The sequence below is a fragment of the Leucoraja erinacea genome, chromosome 10 (genome assembly GCF_028641065.1).
Source record: "Leucoraja erinacea ecotype New England chromosome 10, Leri_hhj_1, whole genome shotgun sequence".
Taxonomy (NCBI): Eukaryota; Metazoa; Chordata; class Chondrichthyes; order Rajiformes; family Rajidae; genus Leucoraja; species Leucoraja erinaceus.
In genome coordinates, this window is record NC_073386.1 from 29042182 (window position 1) to 29065484 (window position 23303).

The 23303-nt window shown below is 41.9% G+C and overlaps 1 protein-coding gene and 1 long non-coding RNA gene across 7 annotated transcripts in view; one reads left to right on the forward strand and one right to left on the reverse strand.

Annotated features, from left to right (window-relative positions):
- Window positions 1–23303, reverse strand: part of patj (PATJ crumbs cell polarity complex component) — a 215784-nt gene that overhangs the window by 103504 nt on the left and 88977 nt on the right. For all 6 annotated transcript variants that reach the window (XM_055641833.1, XM_055641832.1, XM_055641829.1 and 3 more), the window contains 5 exons: window positions 22396–22467; window positions 20577–20754; window positions 17326–17436; window positions 15713–15781; window positions 9967–10117 (listed from right to left, as the gene is read on the reverse strand). In XM_055641833.1, coding sequence (XP_055497808.1) covers window positions 9967–10117; window positions 15713–15781; window positions 17326–17436; window positions 20577–20754; window positions 22396–22467 — 581 coding nt within the window. The remainder of the gene's footprint in view (window positions 1–9966; window positions 10118–15712; window positions 15782–17325; window positions 17437–20576; window positions 20755–22395; window positions 22468–23303) is intronic.
- Window positions 1–23303, forward strand: part of LOC129700969 (uncharacterized) — a 65955-nt gene that overhangs the window by 4726 nt on the left and 37926 nt on the right. The window lies entirely within an intron of this gene.

A 23303-nucleotide genomic window follows, 5' to 3' on the forward strand; every position in this document is an offset into this window, starting at 1 on the left:
GAGGCCCCACACCAAGCTCTCTCAGGGACCTTTTCCTGCCCTGGTGGATCTTGAGACCGTGCTCTGATGTTATCTTTTCCCAGCCACAGATACAGCTTCGTAGCTTATGTCCTGCCGGTGCTGTTGCTCTGTCAATTGCTGTGCTATTTGTAATACTCATAGTCGATTCCGTTCCTAGGTCTGTTGCTGTGTGGTCTGTTGATGAGTCATCTTGCGCCCCTGCTCTCGCAGACTCAAGGGGTATTCTTCGTCTTGTCTTTTTCGTAGCAATATATGGGTGAATCCAAAATGCTGATTAGCGATGAGGAGCTAGCCCATGCCAGCCCCGGTGGGGTCTATTCTCTCCGGTCAGCGGTCTCTCCAGGCCGTCACTAGGTCTTTCCATGGTTGTCAGCTGCCCTTACGCAGCGGTCACTGGTTTGATCTAGATGTATGGGGGGGCGCTGGAGGTCGGTGGAGGCGCTGCAAGCCGGCGCCCTGTCAGCAGCGTGTCCGTTTTTTCCAACTTTTTTTGTTTTTTTAGTATGTTTTAAAGTATGTTTTTTGTGTTTCTTCGTGTGTTTTGTGTGGGGGGGGAGTGGTGTGTGGGGGGGTGAGGGGGGAAACCGCTTTGGTCACCTCCTCCATGGAGAGGCGACTTTTTCCAGGTCGCCTCCCCCGTGGCCTAACAGCAAGGATCGGCGTGGACTTTCCCAGAGACGCGCCCGGGGCTCCAGCGGCGGGCGCAGCGTGAACTCTCGGCGTGGAGCGGGCGAACCCTTGCTGGGGCTCGCTGGAGGGGAGCGCTCCGTTTCGCTGGCCCGCGGCAGCTGGCAGCCGGCAGTCTGCACAGCTCCAGCTGGCGCGGCGTCCGCTGCCCTGGATCCCTTGTGGGGGACCAGGGGGAAGAAGAAGCTTCCACCGCCGGCCCGCGGCCAACTTCTACCGCGGGCCCGGCGTGAACATACAATCACCCCTGGAGGGGGAGCTTCAACCGCCCTCCCTGCAGTCTCAATTCAATTCAATTCAATTCAATTCAATTCAATTCAATTTATTATCATTGCACAAATACGAGTATAGGTACAAGAAATGCAGTTTAGCGTCTGGTCATAGTGCAAGATAGTAGAAGTAAAAATTAAAAATACAAATTAAAAATACTGGTTAACAATGTGTGGGTTGTGGATGAATTAAACTGGTACATAGGCAAATAACTTGTATACAAATGGGAGAGTCTAAAGATAGCTAGTGACGGGACTCAGAGTTCAGCAGTGTAATGGTGTTATTGATAAAGCTGTTCCTCAGCCTGCTTGGACCTGAGGCTCCTGTACCGCCTCCCTGATGGGAGGAGGGCAAACAGTCCATGGTTAGGGTGGGAGGGGTCCTTGATGATTTTCCCGGCCCGTCTCAGACACCGTTTTCGGTGCAGGGCATCCATGGCAGGGAGCGGGGCACCGATGATGTGCTGAGTGGTTTTCACCACCCGTTGCAGTGCCTTCCTGTCAGCTGCGGTGCAGCTGCTGTACCATACCGTGAAGCAGGTGGTCAGGATGCTTTCAATGGTACAGCGGCAGAAGTTGGATAGGATCTGGGGGGACAGGTGAACTTTCTTAAGCCTCCTCAGAAAGTAAAGGCGCTTGAGGGACCAGGACAGATCCTCTGAGATGTGTACCCCGAGGAATTTGTAGTTGGAGACACGCTCCACCTCAGTCCCGTTTATGTGGATGGGGGTATGTCTGCCACCTCTGGTCTTCTTGAATTCAACAATGATTTCCTTCATCTTCTTGGAGTTGAGGACGAGGTTATTGTTGGCACACCAGGCTGCCAGGTTCTGGACCTCATCCCTATAGGCTGACTCGTTGTTGTCGCTGATCAGTCCTACCACTGTGGTGTCATCAACAAATTTTATGATGGCGTTGGAGCCATACTTAGGGACGCAGTCATGGGTGAAGAGGGAGTAGAGGAGAGGGCTGAGCACACAGCCCTGTGGCACGCCGGTGTTCAGTGTTAGAGTGGAGGAGGTGAGGTTGTTGATCCTAACAGAATGTGGTCTGTTGGTGAGGAAATCCAGTGTCCAATTGCAAAGGGAGGTGGTGATGCCAAGTCCGCTGAGTTTGGTGACCAAGCTGGCGGGGATGACAGTGTTAAAGGCGGAGCTGAAGTCGATGAACAATAACCTTATGTAGGAGTTGTTGTTGTCCAGGTGGGTCAGGGCAGAGTGTAGGGCTGCAGATATGGCGTCCTCTGTAGATCTGTTGGTCCGGTAGGCAAACTGATCGGGGTCCAGTGTGGGGGGGAGGCTGGCTTTGAGGTGAGCCAAGATCTGCCGCTCAAAGCACTTTGCGATGACGGGGGTGAGTGCCACTGGGCGGAAGTCGTTGAGACTCCCTGAAGCTGACTGTTTGGGCACTGGCACAATGGTTGAAGTCTTCTGGCTGCGGCGCGGCGGGGACTTTAAATCTTCGACCGCCGGCCTGCGGCCTACAGCATCCTGAAGCCGCGGTCTCCGGTGGGGAAGAGCCGACTATGGACTGGCTCTGGACTCTGGTCCCGACCACGGGGGGAAATGGAGGAGGACTGGCCAATTTTTGTGCCTTCCACCACAGTGATGAATGCTGTGGTGGATGTTTGTGTTAAATTTTTATTGTGTATTGTGTGTTCTTTCTCATTGTATCGCTGCTGACATATTCATTTCACGTGCACTTTATGTGCAATGTGACAAATAAACACGTATTGTATTATATTGTATTGTATGTTCAGATTGATTAGTAGGACTGGGTGTCACAATCCCTAAGATTGTTCTCTCCGTAAAAAATAAAAATAAGTAACAATTCAATTTTCCCAAGGCTTCTAAATCTCCTTCATTTTTTAATTACTGAATGGGTGGGGGACAGAGGATGAAGGCAGGTGAAGAGATGGTGGGAAAAACGGGAGCACACCGGGACGTTGAATCAGTTGTCATCTTAATGAATGACAATACTAATTGAAGGGTCCAATTGGAGGGAGAGTTCCTTTCACAGTGTGTGGAGAGTCTGTACCAGGGGTTAAAGATGCAGAGTGCTGAGAAGGAGAAGGTCGGAGATCATGTCAGACTCACTCACCGCTGCCGCAGCGCTCCGGGCACGGACAGCAGAACTGGCCGCCACTTTCGGGGAAGGAAGCAGCTCGGGTGACTGCGAGCGGCTACCGGGACCCGACAGCAGAACCGGCTGCCAATTCAGCGCCTTGTGCCGGCCCGCTCACCTCTGGCACTGCTCTCCGTCTGAACACCTCTCACCTGCCGCTCGCCGGCTTCGCTCATATGTAACCCACTTGCGACGCTCCGGGCACGGAGCCACCGCATTGTGGCCGGGGAGTGAATTAGCTCGGGTGGCTGCGAGTGGCCGCCGGAACCAGACAATCCCTTCGCTCATATCAGCCGCTTCCCGCAAATCCTTAAATTCCGACAGCCGAGTAACCTCAATTGGTCCATTGAGTGCGCTGTCGGAATTTAGGGATTTGCGGGAAGGGGCTGATATGAGTGAAGCCGGCGAGCGGCAGGAGAGAGGTTTTCAGACGGAGAGCACCGTCAGAGGTGAGCGGGGACCGGCTCTTTTCTTTTCTTGTATGACTGCAGAAACCACATTTCGTTTGAACCTCATGTGAGGTTCAAATGACAAATAAATGGTATTGTGTTGTAAAATTAAAAAGAAGGGGTTGGCTGGTCCCGGCGGCCACTCGCAGCCACCCAAGCTAATTCACTCCCCTGCCACAATGCGGTGGCTCCGTGCCCGGAGCGTCGCAAGTGGGTTACTGGCCCCGATCCCCTCCTTCACAACGCTCCTGCCCTCCCCGCAACTTTACCCCGGGCCAGACTCCCCAAACACTGTGAAAGGAGCTCTCCCCACCCACCCCGGGAAATACAGTATTTAAAAACATAAAGCACCAAGAAATGTACTTGCCACGTTATTGGTACATGAACTCCATTCTTCACTCTTTGTTTCCTAAGATCCTCTTAAAATAATAGCAATCCACATTTGAAAAACCCGCCAAGAAACTCGCACTGCGCATGCGCAGTACTGCAAAGGCAGAATTTCTGTTGCCTTCAGCTCCGCATGAAATTGATGCTGGAAGCAGCGCTGAAGTAGGCTGCACAGACCTTCCCGTGTTACAAGTGCTGCGGTTGAAAGGCACGGAGAATTATGCCTACCTAAGAGATCGATCTCTTAGATAGGCATAATTCTCCCATGCCTTTACTATTTATATTTAATAATTGCCATTTCATAATTTTAGTCGGGGTAGGCAGTACTTTGCCTATCCTGACGGCACGTGCCTGGTATGAGTCAAGGGCAAACTCGGCAGAGGTCGTGAAAGTGGGACAGGCTCTTAAGGAGGTCTTTTCCTTGATATTTCAAAGTGATTGTAACCTCAACTCTGCAATCCCATCTACCTGCAATAATCTTTTAATCACTTAATTATCAAGGATCTATCTAGCTCTGCTTAAAACAGAGCCTCTCCTACCACCCTTTCATGAAATTATTCTAAAGGCTCACACATTGTCCCTTTAACCAGTATATTTTGCACGGAGGAGCGATAATCTAAGAACGAATCTGAGGCTGAAAGGCTAGGAATACTGAATTTCAATTTTAAATTACATGGTTAAATTTACACACGTCCGATCCAATTTGTTTAATACTCATATTTATACTGCTATGAAACAAAAGTGTTTCCAATCAACCTAAGGGGTCCATAAAACACTGAAATGAATAAGCAATATTTTCGATCGAAGCAATATCATTTAAGTTATTATTTAGGATGGAAACTGCAAATCTAAGCAAGATTTGAAAAAACTGAAAACAATTTCATCAATATCCATTCCACCAGAGTAAATGGTGTTTGAAACACTTTCATCATTAAAACTACTTTACTGATTAACTCATTTTAATAGATCTGGCCATTAGCATTTGTGAATATTAAATAAAGCAGTTTGGTCTGCCAGGATGTTGAAATACAACCCAAAAAACATACTGTAAACCAATGGTGCACAATGTTTATGTGGGGCCTAATTTACAATCCACTCGTCTGTGCACCATTCATAAGCATAACTACATAACCAGATACACTGGATACCTCACAGTGCTCAGAATATGTTAACTTGTTCCCAGAAACAAGGGTGCTATCAATCGGTCATTGTAGCATCAAATATGTAATGACACAATACTGCCAGCAATGTTTTGTAGAGAACCTGTAGCTATCCCCATTCCTCCCTTCTGCTGTGTACTACTGTGTCAGGAATGAACTGTCCACATTTTGGTACAGAGGTACTAGGGCGAGTGGTGGAGTTGCTCAGCACTGCGACGTGCAGGGCACAGCTGCACTCTGGCCAGCATGAAGAGTTCTCTCTCATCACTTCCTAATGAATGCCTACTAAATGATGAAAGTCACCACCTCCTCTCTCAGTGAGGGTGGGGAGTGGGGTTGGTGGTAACAAGCTTCCGCCCATCATCAGTCCTCACAGATGTTCCTCACTGAATCATGGGTTATTTGTTGCTGTGGTAGAGCCAGAGGATGAGTTTATACTTTGGACATACAGCGTGGAAGCAAGCCCTTTGACCCACCGAGTATGCGCTGACTAGCGATCACCCTACACACTAGGGACAATTTACAATTTATAGAAGTCAATTAACCTACAAGCCTGTACATCTTTGGAGTGTGGGAGGAAACCAGAGCACTTGTTGGAAACCCACTCAGTCACAGGGAGAACGTATAAGCTCCATACAGACAGCACCCATAGTCAGGATCGAACCAGGGTATCTGGCGCTGTAAGGCAGCAACCCTAACTCTGCACCACTGAGCCGCTCAAACCGGGTGGCACAGTTCTGAACTCCAGCAGATAGAATTGGTTGTAATGACATCATGGTTGGTGCAGAAATTGATGGGCAGAAGGGCATATTACTGTATTGCATAGAGTGTTTTATTACTTTCAGTGCGCTTTATATCTGCAAGTACTCACAATGGAGAACTACGTACACTAGAAAGTCTGAGCACTCTGTGGGACAATGCCACGTGGGTAGCAGTGTACTTGTTTTTAGTCCTGTTTAAAGAAACAAACAGTATCTCCCTCACGATCTGTTTAAGAAGGAACTGCAGATGCTGGAAAAATCCAAGGTAGATAAAAATGCTGGAGAAACTCAGCGGGTGAGGCAGCATCTCACCATCCCTCATCATCTCCTCACTCTTCACTCGTTTCATCTGGCCCTTCTCAAACATTCAAGAAGGAAACACAATACACTAACAATTCCTTTCCCCCCAAAAACAAATGCTGGATGTTTGACCTGCTGAGCTCCTCCAGCAGTTTGTTTTTTGCTGGGTTCAAAAAGGTTCAAACACTACATTTATCCGCAGCACTTATTCCCTCATTACAATTGCTCTTCTCTGTTCGTTCTCTCACTGTATTGCCCCACCTGCTGCCTCTTCACTCACTGAACCCCCAAACCTATTCAACCATTACACCACCCCCTCAAAGTGAAGGTACATGCTCTACAGTCAACCCTTGCTGCCTCCCCGTTTTTCTACTTACTGCACCCACACTACCACTGTCTCTTTTCTGACTGCACCCCCTCGCTGTTTCAGTCACTGTCCCCGTCTTCCCCTGATGCTTCATTGACTGGACCAGAACTGAAGGAGGCAGAGACACAAGAGATTAGAAATGTGTAAACTCAGCAGTTCCTGCTGCATGCTCTCAACCCGAAAAATAATCTATCCATTTGTCTCCACCGATGGTGCTCAACTCTGAAAATGAGTCACAGGAAAATAGGGTAATAAAGAAAGCTTGTGGTACATTGGCTATCAGTATTGAGTATAAAAATTGGGGCGTTATGTTACAGTTGTACAAGACATTGGTGCGGTTGCATTCGGAGTATTGTGTTCAGTTTCTGTCACGCTGTAGTTGGAAGGACTCAAAGGCTTGACCTATAGGGAAAGATTTAGCAAGCTGGGACTTTATTCCTTGAAGCACAGGAGGCTAAGGTGTGATCTTATAGAAGTTTATAAAATCATGAGGGGAATTAATAGGGTAAATGCAGTGTCCTTTATCTGAGGTAAGAACCAGAGGATATAGGGTTAAGTTGAGAGGGTAAATATTTAATAAGCACCTGAAGGGCAACATTTTCTCTCAGATGGTGGTGAATATATAAATTGAGCTGCCAGAGGCAGATACATGCGGGTCAAATGTGGGCAAAAATGACTAGTTTAGATTGGGCATCTTTGTCGGCATAGATGAGTTGGGCTGTAGGGCCCGTTTCTGTGCTGTATGTCTCTATGACTCTCAACCCATTAATGTCTTCCAGCAGTTTGTTTTAATGTGTCATGGAATAAGGCAGCTGAACATTTGTTGATGGATAAGGAGGTGATAACCTCTGCCACAAGTAGTGAAGCATTCCCAATTTGTACCCACGTTGCCTAATTTTTTTTAACTAAAAGTAATAAATATCTTGAAAGATTAATTGCTAGCCCCTACATACGAAGATTAAAAACAAAATGAGCATTTTGATGACCGAAATGGAGCCAACCTACTTATATTGCAAGTTTGATTTCTCTGTGAGCTGGAAGAACCTAAAGGGCAACCAATATATTTGCTAACATAAATTCAAAATCAGTTTAATGACCTAATTTGCATCACAACAGGAAGACACAAATAATGCATTTGTGGCTTCTGACATTACGCAATTTAAATGCCATTTCCAAATGCCGAAAAAGCATAATGACTCATTAACCTAAATCAAGAAGTAAATCTGTTTCGTTTTATATTTTAACCACCATCACAGGTATTAGAAAGATAGAAATTGAGTTATATTAAGTACTTTTTGTGCTCATGCAGTGAGAAGCTAACTTTGCAATCATGGATAATGCTCAAATGTTAGTTTTGTTAAAGATGTTTTTGCAGTTTAAGATTCACGAACAAAATCATCCATTCCATTGTAATTACAACGTTAAATAACAAACGACAATATTTTTTCTTATTATTCAGGTGTGAATTAGTCCAACTGTTACATTACTGAGGTAACACTGGTCAATAAGCTAGTGAATAAAAATCATTAACACATAATTATCGCATTAACGAACTGAAATTTGAGTAAGCCAAATAGTTGGGAGCTCGGAAATGATTTTCAACTTTACTAATAAGACATATAGTTTTCAAACTTTTGCAATTGCTCTTGTTGGTTGTGAAATATATATCAGCATTATAAAGCATCTGTTATACATACAGAAATATTTTTATTCGTTTGATCAAATCCATCGGAGAGCAAATGTTAAAAGCCATAAAATCCAAATTTCTTTGTTAATACTATTTAATTATTGATTTGAAATCAACATTAATAATCTTGGAAGGGTTACAAAGTTTTCCAGTCGCCCAATTGTTAGCAATAAGATGCCATACAATAAGGTTTACCAGTGAAATCTTCTGTGTCAAGCATTCTCAAACTGGGGTACATATTTTTTCTCATTGACTGACTGTGTTTGGTCCTGGTATACTGGTATCTATTCATCATTAGTTGTTCATAAATAAGTGAAATAACATTGTTATGTGCCATTAAAGTTGTCAGCGGTAAACAGGACGAAAAAGGTTGGGAACCCGTGTGTTTGGATATGAGTATCAAGTCTCTTCTAGCTTTCTTCCCCGGCCCCTCCACCCTAAACACTTACAATCAGTCGGAAGAAGGGCCACAACCTGAAATATCATCTATCCATGTTCTCCAGGAATGTTGCCTGCCAAGCTTAGTCACTCCAGCACTTTGTATCTTTTTTTCAAAATAAGTATCAAGAATTTGCTCAGAATATAAATCCAAAACTTTGTAGGGGTCAATGGAAAATAATAAATACTTTTCTCTCCCCTTAATCAGCACTATTTTTATATTTGGTTCAGAAAACGGCAGTAGTATGATGGTTTCAGCAGCAAAGAAGGAAAACACGATTAAGCCATAAGAATCGGACGTCATTCAACCAACATATAAGGAAGCACATTCAAACAGCAGCTTTAATGAAGAAAAACACCCCAAAACCCTTCAAGGGAACATTGTTAAAAGCTAAAGTGAAATGACTCTTAAAGAGATGGTTTCCCAAAATCATCAGTTTCCATATTTTTTAATGACCTAGAAATTTTGCAGAACTGAAAACACTCCAAAACCTAAAAACAGCAGGGAACTATTCACACCGAATTGAATTTCACCTTCATTAATCACACATTATTTTTCAAGCATTTATAATTAGGCCCAAAGGTGACATCATTAAAGAATCAATGGCATTTTTATTAGGATGTCCCTACAAAATATAGCCGCATATTTTTTCCTTTTCTCAATTTTCTCAACTGATAACTTGAATGTGAAAAAGCTTTTAACGATGCCAAGTATTCAACACAGAAGTTGTCAACAATATTTCCCGCCAGAGGGCCAGAAGTCTAATGATGAATCGAATGCTCAACTCACAAATCTACAAATGAGGTAGCATTCCATGCTGAAAAGCAATGTGCTCCAGACAGCATTCAGGCTTACTCTGATTTATTTAATGCAACATATAGAACCGAGTATTTACGCAACAACATTATACATTTCAAGATTCTTCACAAGAACACTCTCAACAAAACTAGGATATGTTGGAACCCAAATTTGGAAATATTAGGGGAAATGACTAAATGTTTGTAGAGATAGATAGCCACAAACTGCTGGAGTAACTCAGAAGGACAGGCAGCATCTCTGGAGAGAAGGAAAGGGTGATGTTTCGGGTCAAGACCCTTCTTCAGACTAGTCAGGGGAAAGGGAAATTAGAGATATAGACAGTGATGTAGAGAGATATAGAATAAATGAATGAAAGATATGCATAAAAGTAACGACAATAAAGGAAACAGGTCATTCTTAGCTGTTTACTTGATGAGAATGGGAAACTGGTGTGACTTGGGTGGGGGAAGAGATGTAACCATATCTTACTGAACTTGCAGTCACTTTCAGAACTTACGGTCACTCTCATTTTCTTCCTTTGGAATCCTGCCAGTATCTAGGAATTCTTCTTTCTCATCCAGTACTGACAATTTCTCACTTGTAGGCTCTTTGTAAGGTGGAGGCAGTCGCATGGGTGGTGGTGGGCCACCTCTAATAGAGCCCGGTGTCTAAAAGAGGAACAAAATATATCAAGATATTAAAAGGCCAAATTACTGTGAAACAATATTTTATCTGTAGAGCAATTGCTGCCACCATATTTATAATCAAACCAATCAACTAATGTTTCCAAATATTTTGAACAGAATTGAGATATTATAAAGCAAAATTAAGATGAACAAACAGTCCTGGGCCTCTGTACCTTTTCATACCTCAAGTTTCCCACTCCCTTGACTCTCAGACTGAAGGGTCTCGACCCAAAATGTCACCTATTCTTTTTCTCCAGAGACGCTGCCTTATGGGCCTGTCCCACTTAGGCGACTTTTTAGGCGACTACAGACTTGCCACATGTTCACGGGTAGTTGCCGGGGAGTCGCCTTCAAGGACGCAAACAGTTCCCGCATCCTGGGAACTAATCGCGGCCTCAATATGGTCGGCGTGAATTTTTCAGCACGTTGAAAAATTAGCGGTGAGTAGAATGAAACCGCCATGGAGAGTAGTGAGAATTCTCGTTCCGTATGTCGACAGCAGGTCCTAATGGGTTGCCAGGAGGTCGAATGTTCTCGGAGGTTCTCGTAGGTTGTAGCCGGTGCTGACTGGTGAATTTCATTGGCTCATTGGGGAAGTTTTCTGAACCAGGGATAACAGACCGGTAATGTTAAATGTCCGCCGAGCTTCACAGCCGTGTATCTCTGGCTTCTTAAAGGTTGTCTCCACTCCTTCTCCCCCCCCCCCCTTCTTCCCCCCTCTTTTAAAGGACTGATTGTACACCATGCTTTAGCCGTCTTAATTACAGCGCTAATCTTCCTGTTCATCGTGGTCTGTATCACCTTGCACGATGTGAATTTTTTAGACAGCGCTTCTCCTGCTTGCCCTGAGCCCGCCTGCATAACGGGCTGGTGAAGGAAGCGATGTGTTTTTGTGTGCGTGTGTGTGTTCCACTCTGACAGTCACCGTTCCAGTCGCCGGTTTTTCAGGCGACTGCCAGCAAATTGACAGTCACCGGCAGTCCGCTGAAAAATCGCCTAAGTGGGACAAGCCCATTACCTGCTGAGTTACTCCAGCATTTTGTGTCTATCTTTGGTGTAAACCAGCATATGCAGTTCTTTCCTACAGGTTGCATTATGCAATATTGACAGAAGGAAACCAACTACATTCAATTCATCAATCAATCTAGGCTTTGAGCAATGTGAGGGACAGCAGAGCTTTTAGAGCTGCTGTTTCATAGGGCGAGAGACCCAGGTTCAATCCTGATTTCTGGGTGCAATCTGTATGGAGTTTGCACGTTCGGACAGTGAGCACATTAGTTTCCACCAGGTGCAGCAGTTATTCCGAAGGTACACCAAAGGTACTGGAAGAGGGAAGGTGGGTGACAGTGAGAAACGGAAGTAAACATGGAATGCACAGGTCCCCGGGTGTTGTACCTCTTGTGAACAGGTTCACACACTTAAAAACTGTCGGGACAAAAGACGTTGACACACTCAGCGACACTGGCTTGTGATGCAAAAAGTGCTGTTGAGCCAAAACCAAGGAGGCCGATGTCAAGCAACGCAGTGGTGGAGACTCCATTGTGAGAGGTACGGACAGGGGTTTCTGAGGCAACAGACGGGATTCGAGGATGGTGTGCTGCCTCCGGGGTGCCAGGATCCAGGATGTCACAGACAGAGTGCAGAAAATCCAGACTGATGGTCTGAAGAAGGGTTTCGGCCCGAAACGTTGCCTATTTCCTTCGCTCCATAGATGCTGTTGCACCTGCTGAGTTTCTCCAGCATTTTTGTGTACCTTTAAAGCTAATGGAATGTTGGCCTTCATCACAAGAGGATTTCAGTATAGGAGTAGAGAGGTTCTTCTGCAGTTGTATAGGGCTCTGGTAAGACCACATCTGGAGTATTGTGGAGTTTTGGTCTCCTAATTTGAGGAAGGACATCCTTGTGATTGAGGCAGTGCAGCGTAGGTTCACGAGATTGATCCCTGGGATGGCGGGACTGTCATATGAGGAAAGATTGAAAAGACTAGCCTTGTATTCACTGGAGTTTAGAAAGATGAGGGGGATCTTATAGAAACATATAAAATTATAAAAGGTAGATGCAAGCTAGATGCAGGAAAAAAATTCCCAATGTTGGGCGAGTCCAGAACCAGGGGCCACAGTCTTGGAGTAAAGGGGAGGCCATTTAAGACTGAGGTGAGAAAAAACCTTTTCATCCAGAGTTGTGAATTTGTGGAATTCCCTGCCACAGAGGGCAGTGGAGGCCAAATCACTGCATGGATTTAAGAGAGAGTTAGATAGAGCTCTAGGGGCTAGTGCAGTCAAGAGATATGGGTAGAAGGCAGGTACGGGTTATTGATTGGGGACGATCGGCCATGATCACAATGAATGGCGGTGCTGGCTTGAAGGGCCAGATGGCCTCCTGCACCTATTTTCTATGTTTCTATGTTTTCTATGTTTCCCCCCATACCAAAAATGTTCAGGTTGATAGGTTAATTGGCCGCTCCATATTGTCCCTTGTGTGTAGGTGAATGGTAGAATCAGGAGGGAATTGATGACAATATGCAGAGAATAAAGTTAATTAGATTAGCGTAGGATCAGAGAAAATGGGCGATTGATGGTCAGCATGGAGTTGGTGGAATCTTGATTATATAATTTGGATGATGCATTTCCTGGTAAGCTGTGACTAAATTTGTCTAAGGTACGGAGAGTCCTTCATTGAGGGCAGAGAGTCACAGAGAGTGTAGTCATTGCAAGACCAGAGTTCAATCCTGATCTCGGTGGCTGTGTAGAGTTTGCATGGCATGTTCTCTGTTTCACCACTTGAGTTTCCTGCAGGTTCTCTGATTTCCTACCACATCCTAATAGAAAATTGAGGGGGGATCTTATAGAAACTTACAAAATTCTTAACGGGTTGGACAGGCTAGATGCAAGAAGATTGTTCCCGATGTTGGGGAAGCCCAGAACAAGGGGTCAGTTTAAGGATAAAGGGGAAATCTTTTAGGACCGAGATGAGGAAAACGTTTTTCACACAGAGAGTGGTGAATCTCTGGAATTCTCTCCCGCAGAAGGTAGTTGAGGCCAGTTCATTAGCTGTATTTAAGAGGGGCCCTTAAGATGTGGCCCTTGTGGCTAAAGGGATCGGGGGGTATGGAGAGAGGGCAGGTACAGGATACTGAGTTGGATGATCAGCCATGATCATATTGAATGGCGGTGCAGACTCGAAGGGCCAAATGAATGCAGCTATTCTGCTCCTGCACCTATTTTCTATGTTTCTATCCTACAGATATGCTTAGGTTAAATGGCCACTCAACATTGATCCTAGTGTGTGGGTGAGTAATCGAATCTGACGAGTTGGTGAGAATGTGGGGGGAATAAACAATGGGAATAATGTTGGATTAGTAGAAATGGGTGGTTGCTGGTCATTATGGACTTGGACTGAAAGGCCCGTTTCCGGTTCTTTCGCAAGTGATTGGGAGTGCTGCTGAAGTTGTCTCGGTGAGTAACCCAGATTCGGATTAGTTCATTGTCACATACACCAGGGTGCAATGAAATTCCTTATGGGGAATTGTGGGACAGAAGCTGTTTTTAAGTCCAAATGTCTGTGGTTTCAAGTTCTGGTATCTTCTCCCTGAAGGTAGAAGTAATAAAAGGGAATGGCCAGGGTGGCAGACATCCTTGATGATATTCCAGCCCTCCTAATACCATACACTGTGAAGGACTGAATGGAAGGAAGTGACGAGCCTGTGATAGACTGGGCTGCATTCACTACTATCTGCAGGTTCAGGCGGTCAAGAGCAGAGCAGTTGCCATACCAGGCTAAGATGTATCCCATCATAATATGATACAATACGATAGAACTTTATTCATCCCAGGAGGGAAATTGGCTTGTCAAAGTCATAAAACACAAGATACATGAAACATGATATTAAAGGGGGGGGGGGGGGGGGGGGGGGGGTGGGGGGTGGTCTACCCCATGACAGAAGGTGGAGGAGTTGTACAGTTTGATAGCCAAAAGTTATCTCCTGTGGCATTCTGTGCTGCATCTTGGTGGAACCAGTCTGTTACTGAAGGTAGTCCAGTTGACCAGTGTGCCGTGGAGGGGGTGAGCTGTATTGTCCAAGATGCTCTGTAGTTTGAGGAGCATCCTCCCCTCCAAGACCACTTCTCATGAATGCAAAGTCACCCCAGGATGGAGCCAGCCTTCCTAATTAGCATGTACATCTGTGGAAGTTCAAGAGAATCCTCATGGACATGCAGAATCTTCTCAGAGGCCAAGGAAAGTAAATATGCTGATGCGCTCTCTTGATCACCGCATCAGTGGACTCCTTTGGCCCTTTTGCAAATGTTTATTTAGAGTTTTCTAAGCAGCATTCATCCAAACAAGTGTCCCATCATGTTTCTGACTTGTGTTTTATGGATGATGGAGAATGTCAACATGTGGGTCACTCATTGATAGTTGGCCAGCCTTCAACCTGCTGTTGTAGCAAAGGTATTTGCAGACTATTCATTATCAGGGAACAAAATAAATTCAAGAGTCAAGAGTGTTTAATTGTAACTTGCACCACTACCGGAACAATAAAATTCTTACTTGCTGCACCTTTACTGGCACAAATAAAAATACAATAAATGATCAGTTATATTTGGTAAACAGACCATGATGGTGCCAACCGAAGTAATGCAATCCTTTACAAAATCTATGGTTGAAGGGAAGGAGCTGTTCTTGAACTGAGAGGTAACATTTCCCAAGCTCCTGTACCTTCCTCCCGATGGTGACAGTGAAATGAGAACTTTATCTTTGATGATATTAGCTACCTTTTTAAGGCAATGCTTCCTGTAGATCCCTTCGATGGTGGGGATGGATGCATCCACGATTTCTAGGGCCATCTCTTTGAGTACTCTGGGATGCAGACCATCAGGCCCTGGGGATTTATCTGCCTTCAGTCCTAAAAGTTTACCTAACACCATTTCCTGACTAATGTGGATTCCCTTCAGTTACTCACTCCGACTAGATCCCCGGTCCCCTGGTATTTCTGCGTGATTCTTTGTGTCTTCCTCAGTGAAGAGAGAACCAAAGTACTCGTTTAAATGTTCTGCCATTTCCTTGTTTCCCATTATAAATTCACCCATCCCTGATTGTAAGGGACCTACATTTGTCTTCACTAATCTTTTCCTTTTTACATATCTAAAGAAGCTTTTACAGTCAATATCTCAGGATCTCAGCAAAAGCATATTTGTATTCTGCAACAATGCTAACCTCATTGTCCATCACACTCAAGCATAGGAACCAATTCTGATTCCATAAAGAGTTTAGTAAGACTTGCCTTGGCATATCAAGGAAAATCTGGAGAGAAAGTATTTCATCAGTTCTGAAATACTAATTCTGTTTTTCACTCTCGACATATGTTACCTTCCTCACTGAGAATTTTTCATCATTCCCCATTTTTACTTCTGACCTTTCTTAAAGATCACTTTATAATCATGAAATCACATGAAATAACAATAAAGTTGCATATGAAATACCATTCTTGTTTGATGTTTCAACAAAATAACGTAAAGGGTGCATATTAGTAATTATATAATTTATCAATTTCAGTAACTTCTTTACATGGTTACTTACTATTTTCTTTTCTTTTTCTTGTTTTTGTTCTTGTTTTTGTTCAGGTCTGCTTTGATATACAGAATATGGCTGTTAAAAATAAATTTGAAATAAATTATATTTTAATGATAGTTTGTATTTTACTGCATGAAATCATACAACTTTGTTTAAGGGCACCACTCTTTTTGACTTTCACTTGTATTGTTTAGTTTCCATATTCCTCGTAAAAGAGGAATTAAACTTGCACAAGTTCAGGATACAATAAAAACAAGTGACATTTCCTCACTTTTTAGAGTTTCAAAGAGTTCTGAAGTCTGCATTAGGAGAAGAAGGGACCTCATGCTCATGTTAACCCACCATATTGTTAGCAATATTTATTTAGCATAGTTGAAGAAATTAGGCTTTTAGTATTGGAACATTGGCTTAATTGAAGCACCAGTGAAAGATCAGCCTCACCCTTTTTTCATCTTGAAAACTCAATTTCTCGGTTTTAAATCCTCTCTTGCTCCTATATTGCTATCTCATATATTTTTGAGAAGATTTGATTAATTCATTGGGTCCCTTGCTTCTGCACCTTTCTCTCCTCCTCTAGGGCCCTCATTAAACACACAGATATTACTTCTCTTTATTTGCTAGTAGGTAATTATGGAATGCGGAAGTGCTTTACAAGTTATCCAAATTTAAATTGGGGACACACTCCTGTGCATATAGTAGGCATCACTGCAAGTTAAAAGGTAGGTTTTTATTTTGTGCTCATACCTAAATGACAGGCAATAAATAAACTTAATTATTCATATTACATGTACAAGTGTGGTGTATTACTGACACTTTATCTAATGGATCAGAATGTCATTATCTCCAGAAATATACTTTATTTAATGACCAAATGAACACATTAAATCCCCAGGCTAAGTCAAATTGATTTTTGAATATTGTTAAAAGTGACTGCTTTAAGCTGATCAGAATTTGAAGAGGTGACAAATCAGGGAGGAATGGAGAACCTCATATACACAAGAAAGAATAATTATTATTTCATAGTTCAAGTAAAATCCTGTGACTATTTTTCACTGCTGAAATCATGAATAGTTCATCAATTACTGCCATAATGTACCTGTTAAAACGTAATGTAAATTATAAACATTTTGGTCAAAGAGACAAAAGGAACTGCAGATGTTAGAATGTTGAGCAAAGCACAAAGTGCTGGAGGAACTCAGTGGGTCAGGCAACATCTGTGGAGGAAATAAACAGGTGATGCTTTGGGTCAGGACTCTTCTTCAGACTGATAGTAATTAAGGCTGTAAATGGAAAAGTGAGGCGAGGCAGGACAAAGCCCAACAAGTGTTAGGTGGATTCAGCGAGGTTGATTTTGATTGATAGATGGGTGGAGTAAGTGACAAAACCTCGAGGTGAAAAGGAGACCAAGGGTATCATTAAGGAATGGAGAGAAATGAAAAGCCAAAGGGTGAGATATGGGTTTGTTTGTGAATTCCATAGAATGAACTTTCATTATTTAAACTGCAGTAATGAGGAGGCACACTCTAATCACTAAAGACAATCAAATAAATCTACATGGTGGTAGAAGCTGTCAGTAAAGATTGTGCTGTAATCTTAAACTTTTTCTAGGTTTTACTCACTCGTGGAGTAGGCAATAAACTTTGAACCACAAAAATTATTGGATTTCCAACGTTTTTTATGGCATCCACTGCCTCATCATGTGTGGCATTTTGCAGGTCAATGCCAGAAACCTGTAAAATACAATTACATTCAGTTAAGATTAGAATTATCTTCCTTAATGAATGTTATGTTGAAGCACAGCATGACTATTCCTCCAGGAAGGGGGGTGATGGAATGGTAGTGATTGGAGACTGGGGGAAGAATGATCTTTATTTTTTTCTCTAAACAGATTTGTACTGGTATATTATTGTCATGTATACCAAGAAACAGGAAAACATTTTGTTTGCAGGCTTTCCAGTCAAATCCTACTGTACATGAGTACAATCAAGCCATAATCAAGTACACCAAGTAGTGCAAAGAGAAAAATACCAGAGTGTAGAATATAATGTTACAGCGTTATAATATGACAGTTACAAGGAAAAAGTCCAAGGTTCGCAATGAGGTAGGTTGGAAGATCAGGACTACATCCTAGCTTGTGGGAGGACCATTGACAAGTCTAACAACAGAAGCTATTCCTGAATCTGGTGGTACATGTTTTCAGGCTTTTGTAACTTCTGCCGGAAAGGAGAGGGAATGACCGGGATAAAAAACGTCTTTGATTATGTTGGCTGCTTTCCTGTGGCTGTGTGAAGTGTGCATGCAGTTGATTGTGGAGAGGTTGGTGTGTGATGGACTGGGCTACATTTACAACTCTCTGCAATTCCCTGTGGTCTAAGGCTGTTCGTATGAAGTACCTTCCCTTTACCTTTTAATGGTCCACAAATGTATCTACTTGCTAATTGCCTGAGCTAAATCTGATACTGTACGATTAGTATGTTTACAGATGACACCAAAATAGATGATACCATAGATCTTCTTTTTAAGTCCACACACAAGATTAGAAGTTGTTCAGCCAGAGCTGAACACACTTCTCGGCATCTGCATACAATGGTGTTTGGCTTGTCGCTTTTTGTGCTTCTTGTGCGCGGTGGTGGAAAGATTGGTGCAAACAGGGCCGTGACGTGAACGCTCTTTCCTTGACCCCATACTATAGGTAGTGAGATGGTTATGAAGAATTATAGCAGGAGCTTGATCAGCTAGGCAAGTGGGCTGAGAAATGGCAAATTAAGTTTAATTCAGGTTAGTGTCGGTACACGTTTTGGGATATTTAAACCAGTGCAAGATGGTTTCCTGGAAGTGGCATTGAAGGTAGATAGGATAGTGAAGAAGGCTTTGGCACACTGGCCTTCATCAGTCACGGAAATTATTATAGAAGTTGGGACATTATGTTACAGTTATAAAATATGTCAGAGAGGCCACCCATGCAGTATTACATCCAGTTATGGTCACCTTGTAATAGGAATGACATTAAACTGGAAAGACTGAGAGAAGATTTCTGAGAATGTTGCCAAGTCTCAGAGCTTAAGCTTTAGGGGGAGATTGGATAGATGTATATAAAATCTTGAGGGGATAGATAGGGCGAGTGCAAAGAGTCTTTTTTATTGGTAAGGGAATCAAGAACTAGAGGTCAAAGATTTAAGGTGAGAACTTAATATGAACCTGACGGACATTTCTTTTTACACAGAGTGGTGGATATATGGAACGAGCCGCCAGATAAAACAGTTGGGGCAGGTACAATAATAATATTCTAGAAAACATTTTAACAAATACATGTTTAGGAAAGGTTTAGAGGGATATGGACTAGGCCTGGGCAAATAGGACTAGGTTAGATGGATATCTTTATTGGTATGGACAAATTGTGCATATGAGAAGATGAGATGGGGGAAATTAAAAATGCGATATAGCAAAGACAGTCAATTATTGGGAAAATGCTGAAATCTATCATGAAGAATGTCTTCTTTCCAGGACACCTTGCAAGAATTAAAATAGGTTTAGGAAAGAAATATCATGTTTGATGAGCTTATTGGAGTTCTTTGTGATATGATAAATAAATTAGATAAGGATGAACTAGAGGATGTGGTATGTTTGGATTTTTTGGAAGGTTTCAAGAGAGAGTTAGATTTAGCTTTTAGGACTAAGGGAATCAAGGGATATGGGGGGAAAAGCCGGAACGGGGTACTGATTTTGGATGATCAGCCATGATCATATTGAACGGCGGTGCTGGCTTGAAGGGCCGAATGGCCTACTCCTGCACCTATTTTCTATGTTTCTATGTTTCTACGGTGGTTCATAAAACCCACCAGAAAGTTAGTCAAATAAGGATAGAGTACATAGATTGGGGATAAAACATAACATGAAATTAGAATTTGGTTTCGCTTTTTACATAGGCAGGATGTGACTACTGAAAAATCCTGGTAGATTTATGTTCAGGCCCCAGCTACACACTATCTATATCAATAATTTGGCACAGGGGTTCAAATGCTAATCTTCCAGGTATTCAATGGTTGGTCTGACAATACTAAGCTAGGTGAGTTGCAAATCGAATGGAGGTAAAGTATCGTCAGGGGGATGTGGACAAGTTAACTGAGTGTGCACGATCACGGCAGATGGAATGTATTGTAGAACAATTTGAGGTCATCCCCTTTAGTACACAAAGGGAAAAGCAATGCAAATTTTAATGAATTATTGAAATTATTAAAATAATTGAAACGATAACAATTATTGAAACGTGCAAAATTATATGAAGGAGAATTTTCTTGTGTTTAAGATGTATAGGGCTGGATTACAGTTATACAATGGGGGATTCTGGAGTTAGGGAGCATAGTTTAAGAATAACGGAACTTTGGAATAATGGGAAGTGAAGACTTTATGAACAAAGTAAGTCCATTTTAAAATGTAATTTATCAGTATGACAAATTTCCCCTCCTCACAAAAACCTACCTGTTTAAGTCAAATAAATATTGTATTTACAGAATTATCAAAACAAGATTCAATGAAAAAAAGTGATTTACTGAGGATCCCCCCCCCCCCCCAAAATCACTCCAAAATCATTAAGGGAACACCCTTAAATTATAAAATGCCCTGAATGCCATGGCACATTTTAACTTTAGCTTAATGTTTAAATGGCAGTACAAATAGTTCTATATCAGTACATCATACTGGTTTGACTGAATGCTTTAATTGCATGTTTCACTTTGCTGCTCTGAGCACCTTAAAGAAAATCTTCAGTGGAACAGTCATTCACAATCATCAACTATGGCAGACGTTACTATATCTCATTAAGAACGAACAGATTGATTGATATAATATAATATCTCACAAAATAATTTACCTCAATAATTTTGTCTCCTGTCTTCAAAGCATTGGATCTTCCGGCTGGACTCTCCTCCAAGACATGTTTAATAAAAATTCCTCTTAATTCTTCACCATTTTTTAGCCTTTTTATTACTGTGTTCCCACCTACAATACTGATGCCAAGCGATTCACCTGGTACTCGCCAAAGTTCAACTCTAGAAGGAAAATAAGGATGTAAATTAGATTAGGAAAATAAAATGTATTCCTACGTTGCTTTCTTTTTTGCCAAATTCATATCCATCAAATAATTAATGCTCTCAGCAAAATATTTGTCAATGTATATAAGGCTAAAAGATTGTTTATAACAAGTCAAAATTAAATCCTATGTTCAATTGATATTCGCCAATATTAAAACTTATGTTTTCCAATTTCAACCTATCAAAGCAGTCATTCTTTGTGAAGCTGTTGTGCTGAAAGGAATATTAATATCATAAAGAAAGGTAGTTTCACATAACACTACAACACTTAACTCTAGAAATGTATTTTCTATCGGTACATCATACTGATGAATGGATCGACTGGGCTTATACTCGCTGGAATTTAGAAGGATAAGAGTGGATCTTATAGAAACATATAAAATTCTTAAGGGATTGGACAGGATAGATGCAGGAAATGTTTTCCTGATGTTGGGGGAATCCAGAACTAGGGGGTCACAGTTTAAGAATAAGGGGTAGGCCATTTCGGACTGAGATGAGGAAAATCGTTTTCCCCCAGAGAGTTGCGAATCTGTGGAATTCTCTGCCACAGAAGGCAGTGGAGGCCAATTCACTGGATATTTTTAATAAGAGAGTTAGATATAGCTCAGGGATAACTGAATCAAGGGATATGGGAAGAAAGCGGGAACGGGGTACTGATTTATGATGATCAGTCATGAACATATTGAAATGCGATGCTGACTCAAAGGGTCGAATGGCCTACTCCTGCACCTATTTTCTATGTTTCGATAAATATAGGAAGGTAATGCATCTTAAAAATGACAAAGATGACAGTAATGTTGATTATTGGGTGCTTTTTCAAATTATGCATTGAAATAGATTCAGATTAATCTGGGCATAATTAAATGCAATAAAAATCTCTGCATCTATTGAAAAGTTGTAATCAAGTGACAATTTATCAATCAACTGTAGAAACATGTGGAAGTGACACTAGAGATCCACTTTCACAAGATGCACAAGAGGCACCAGTGTCTTGGTGCATCTGAAGGAAACAGAGGTAGCTATCAAGATAGTATATCAAAGTTACAAAACTAAATTTCATTTGATGAAATTCCTTTAATCTGATCTCATTCCACCACAATATTGCAAAATCTCTTTATCAATAAGAAAAACAAGAGCCTCAATGTAGCTCATATTTCTCATCCATATTTATAAGTTAAAGATCCTCTTCAGTATATTTCAAAAGGTTGGGTCATTGCTTCTTTTCAGAGATGTGCTAATGGTCTTACTGGTAGAAATGCAATGAATTGGAATAAGATGGAATGGTATAGAGGTTTAAGTATAATTAATTGTTTTAATATACGTACATGTACATATCAGGATATGCATTTAAGGCTTGATGAGTTATTCACAAGCTCATTACATTCCAATCCTAAATCTTAAAAAATATCCTAATATTGCTTGGTATTTATCATTAGGAGCTTCATTTACATTCTAGTCATATCTTGGTTGATAAAGACATTAAAAAAAATAATATGTTGAGTTTATTTCTTGAATCATGTAGCTATGTAAAGATAATATATTGAAAGTGGTCAAGATTGGACTTTATGCAGAAAGCAATCGTCAAACATGCTCTTGTACCTCCGTGGTGCCTCCCAGTGACTCAATATTGGTGTTTCTTCCCCTTCACCTTCTTCTCTTTCAGGCAATTCACTTATGATAAAAAAAAAATAAGGCCATAATTAAATCAAATAGCTCTTTTTATATTATATCTAATATATTTTGTTTTCTACCTTTGTAATTTTCTAACTTTCCAGTTCAACTTAAAGAAAAATCTGTTGCCAAGGTAAAAAACTCCAATAAATGCAGTAATCATATATTTTATTAAACTCTTTTAATGTTATGATACAGATAATGCAATTCATGTCCCACTTAAAATGTTAAAAAGCAAGTGCATATTTACCGTTGATCATGAACCAGTGGTAATTCAATGGAGTCTCATCAGCATTTAAAAATTTGACGTTTTTTATGTTTTAGGTGAAGATTTATCAAAATTGGCCAGAATATAAATTCACCTTTTTTCAAATGTTGTCAATTCATAAAAAATGTTGCAGTAGTTTTTTTCCATTTTAATCCTACTGTATTGTGGTAGTTTCTAATGAACAATTACCTTTGACTTGTGGACATTGTGAACATTGTGAACAAGACTTTAACAGTGCAGCACAGCACTGTGCCACAGACAGTAGAAATACTGGGTGATATACAGCAACCCAGGTTCAAGCATGTGGAGCTTACAATTTTCATTGTGACTGTGTGGATTTCTGCTGGGTTCTCTGGTTTAAGGTCATAAGTGCTAGGAGTAGAATTCGGCCATTTGGCTCAAGTCTACTCCTCCATTCAATCATGGCAGATCTATCTCTCCCTCCGAACCCCATTCTCCTGCCTTCTCCCCACAACCTCTGACACCTGTACTCATCAAAAATCTATCTCTGCCTTAAAAATATCCACTGACTTGGCCTCCACAGCCTTCTGTGGCAAGAAATTCCACA